At 44.5% G+C, this 3,246-nt stretch overlaps 1 protein-coding gene across 1 annotated transcript in view; it reads right to left on the bottom strand.

The window, feature by feature from the left end:
• LOC108786519 (major histocompatibility complex class I-related gene protein-like) overlaps positions 1–3,246 on the bottom strand; it is a 17,049-nt gene that overhangs the window by 3,404 nt on the left and 10,399 nt on the right. Inside the window, exons 3-4 of the mRNA XM_018555836.1 lie at positions 2,745–3,020; positions 838–1,113 (exon numbers count right to left, since the gene is read on the bottom strand). Of these exons, the coding sequence (XP_018411338.1) occupies positions 838–1,113; positions 2,745–3,020 (552 nt within the window). The remainder of the gene's footprint in view (positions 1–837; positions 1,114–2,744; positions 3,021–3,246) is intronic.

The raw sequence follows: 3,246 nt of genomic DNA, 5'->3' as shown, positions 1-3,246 counted from the left end.
TTTTACAGCAGCAGAGCCGCCGGACAATAGGAAACTATTGGGCGGAGCTGGCTGTCACTGCTAGCGCCGCACAATCGTTTGCTATTTACTTTTTTTACTTTATTCACTCTTTTTCTGTTCTGCTCGGTCCCTCTGAGGGACCGAGCAGAACAGCCGAGCCGAATGCCGCTCAGCTGTTGGATCGGCTGAGTCGAACTCCTTCTGCACTTCGGGTCGGCCGAACATGCTGAGCATGTTCAGCCGACCCGAAGCCACTCGAAGTAAGCCGATGTACGGCTGATTTCAGCTGATGTACGGCTGAAATCAGCCTTACCAGCCTGAAGTGAATAGCCGAACAGTTCACTGCAGATCGGTCATTCACTCGGCTGCCCTCGGCAGCTTGGTGAATAGACCCCCTAGTTTCCAGAATTCTGTAATGAATGTGTAAAGATCCCTATAAAGCCTTGGTTCTCAACTGGTGGGTCGTGACCCAAAAGTGGGTCACCACATGCCTTCCACTGCACAAGGTAAGAGGCTGCTCTGCCTCTCCCAACGCAGCACCGCCATCTCATGGCAAGCAGCCATTCAAAATATGTTGCCCGGTGCAGCTTGTCAGATTGAGGTGGGATGGCACTATGGCCGCGAGGTAGCTCCATCCATACATGCATTGCTTATGGTACCGCAATGCCGTGCGTTCCATTGCAGTGTGATTTGGGTCACGACTTAATGACCAATGACAAATGTGGGTCCTGAGGTTACACAGGTTGAGAATCACTGCTATAAAGCATCTGGGTGCAGCCAAACATAAATGGAAATATGTCCTATTGCTCTCCACACAAGACACGGAGATGTACTTACTCCAATGGTGTCTCACCACCACTTCCAGACTGCTGTGGTTGACCTCACAGGTATACAGATCCTCAGTAATTGGTGTTATATCAAGAGTTGATAAGGACAGATATGTTTGGTCAGGGAAAGGCAGAGTCAGTCTCTGTATCTCCTCCTCTGGTACCTGCTGATTATTTCTCCACCACTTCAAGGAGATGTCCCTGGGGTAATGACCATAAGCTTTGCAGGATAGCGTGACAATATCAATGGATATAGATCTTCCCATGACTCTCACAGTCGGCTTCTCTGTAATATACAAGAGGCGTACGGTATATGGTGTCAGATCCAATTAGCAAAGCTTTATAGGGAATGCACAGTGGTTTTGTATAAATTTTAGCAGGGAAATCTTTTGGCCCATTTTCTCAAATATTTTAGTGTTCCAGTCTTTTTTTTGGTAAAAAACCTGTTATTTACAAAGCTGAAATTTACACACATAAGTGAAAGTTAAGGAGCTCTGACTCCTCCCTTATTAGTGAGATCCTCCAGGTATCAGTCAGGGACAGGGTGCCTGAAAGGAAACACATACTACTGTGCTATCACCCTTTAGATAACCCATAGTACTCTGGGAATCCTTTGTCATTTCATACATGGCTATTTGCAAAAGAGTGTGTAAGGGTAACTCCCCTCAGTTTTAGAATGCAGCCTTCGTCAATGTCTCCAGCAACAACACATCCAGGGGTGGCACACGCTTTTGTCCCACGCTGTGTGCCGCGGTTTCTTTCTCCAACACCTTTGTCACAACAGGATTAAGCAGTAAGGTAAGGAGGAAGGACCAGGGCATGCTGCAGGGGACAAAGGTACTCCTGGTAGTGTTGAACACCAAAGACATGGTGGATGTTGCAACACCGGAACAGAGAGGATGTAGCAGACATGGGCTACCAGAGAAGTGAATAAAACTTCCCCTTCTCTTACAGGGAGCTGCCAATTACATTCGTTATAGACCTGACAGGATCTCTGTCAGCTTGCTGTACCTAGTAAAATGGCCCCAGGTCCTTAGACCAGACATGTCACCCCAGGATTCCCAAAACCCAGGTCAACCTGTTATGGAAATTATGACCACAGCTGCCATGGTCCTACTCAGTCCTGCCTCCTCCCTTTTGGGCCACCAAATATAAGGAGCAGCCTCAATAGTCTATGGACATTGTGTCTACACTTTCAATGTAGTATTTAAAGGATAAGTTCACCTTTTGCAAAAATGAAAGAAATGCATATGTAATAATATAAAAATAAAATATGCATTTCTTTCATTTTTGCATTCAAGCCTGGAAAACAGTGCAACAGTGATCACTCAATCAGGGCTGCAGAGCTCAGGCTTCTGTACATTCTCATACTGGCAGAGCTTCGTACTGAGGTACGGAGTTTTAGTTAGGAGAGATGGGGAAGGACGGCTGGACGGGAATAAGGACAGTTCTACCGCATCTAACCAGAGACTGGACAGCTTGACGCTGTATGAGGTGATTTTAATGCAGTTTGAAGTCCAGTCGTCCTTCCCCGATCTCTCCTAACTGGAACTCCGTCCCTTAGTATGGAGCTCTGCCTGGGAGAGAATGTGCAGAAGCCTGATCTTTGCAGCCCTGATCGAGTGATCACAGTTGCAATGCTTTCCAGGCTTGAATGCAAAAATGGAAGAAATGCATATTTTTCTATATATTATTAATTATGCATTTATTTGATATTTGCAAAAGGTCAACTTATCCTTTAACAGGACAAAAAGGAACAAAGAAGACAAGTTAATTATTAGAGCTTACTGGACTTTAAGACAAGCTATACATAGAAAATTAGATTTTCTTATGAAGCCGAGGAGAAGACCACACCAATATTACCACTAAAATGAAAAAACAAACTGCAGTGCACACTGTACATTGTGAAATTCTCACCTATCTTGGTTAATGTGCCATTTCTTAGAGTCTTCAGCCACCTGATGTAGGACATACATGTGCCCATTAATTCTTTTTTAACATCTTCATTCACCGTCTTGTTAGAATTCAAGGCTTCTACAAAGATCTGAGCCTCCGGGATTTCAGTTTCCCAGACTGCAGCTTCTATGTCAAAATGGGTGAAGAGTTTCCCGTTATATGCTTCACTTATAAATCCCTGTACTGTTCCATTGTCATAGAGAATACAACCTTCCTTCTTCTGAAGCATATCATATTCTGTGGAAGGAGACAAAACAAACAGATCATCCGCTATTGCCCCTGTCCTATGTGGATCATGCCAAAGCATTACCTACTAAAATATTTCCAAACCTTAAAGCTGAAGTTTAATCTAATTAATTACATTACTTTAGATACTATAACTATGCCTTATTGCTTCTCTATGCAATGCAGGCAGATCATGGCTGGGGGGGGGGGGGCCCTCAGGGGGGTGTCAAAATAACAT

Source organism: Nanorana parkeri, unplaced genomic scaffold, assembly GCF_000935625.1.
Source record: "Nanorana parkeri isolate BGI_ZX_2015 unplaced genomic scaffold, ASM93562v1 scaffold215, whole genome shotgun sequence".
Lineage (NCBI taxonomy): Eukaryota > Metazoa > Chordata > Amphibia > Anura > Dicroglossidae > Nanorana > Nanorana parkeri.
This window is presented reverse-complemented; position numbering and strand designations above follow the sequence as displayed.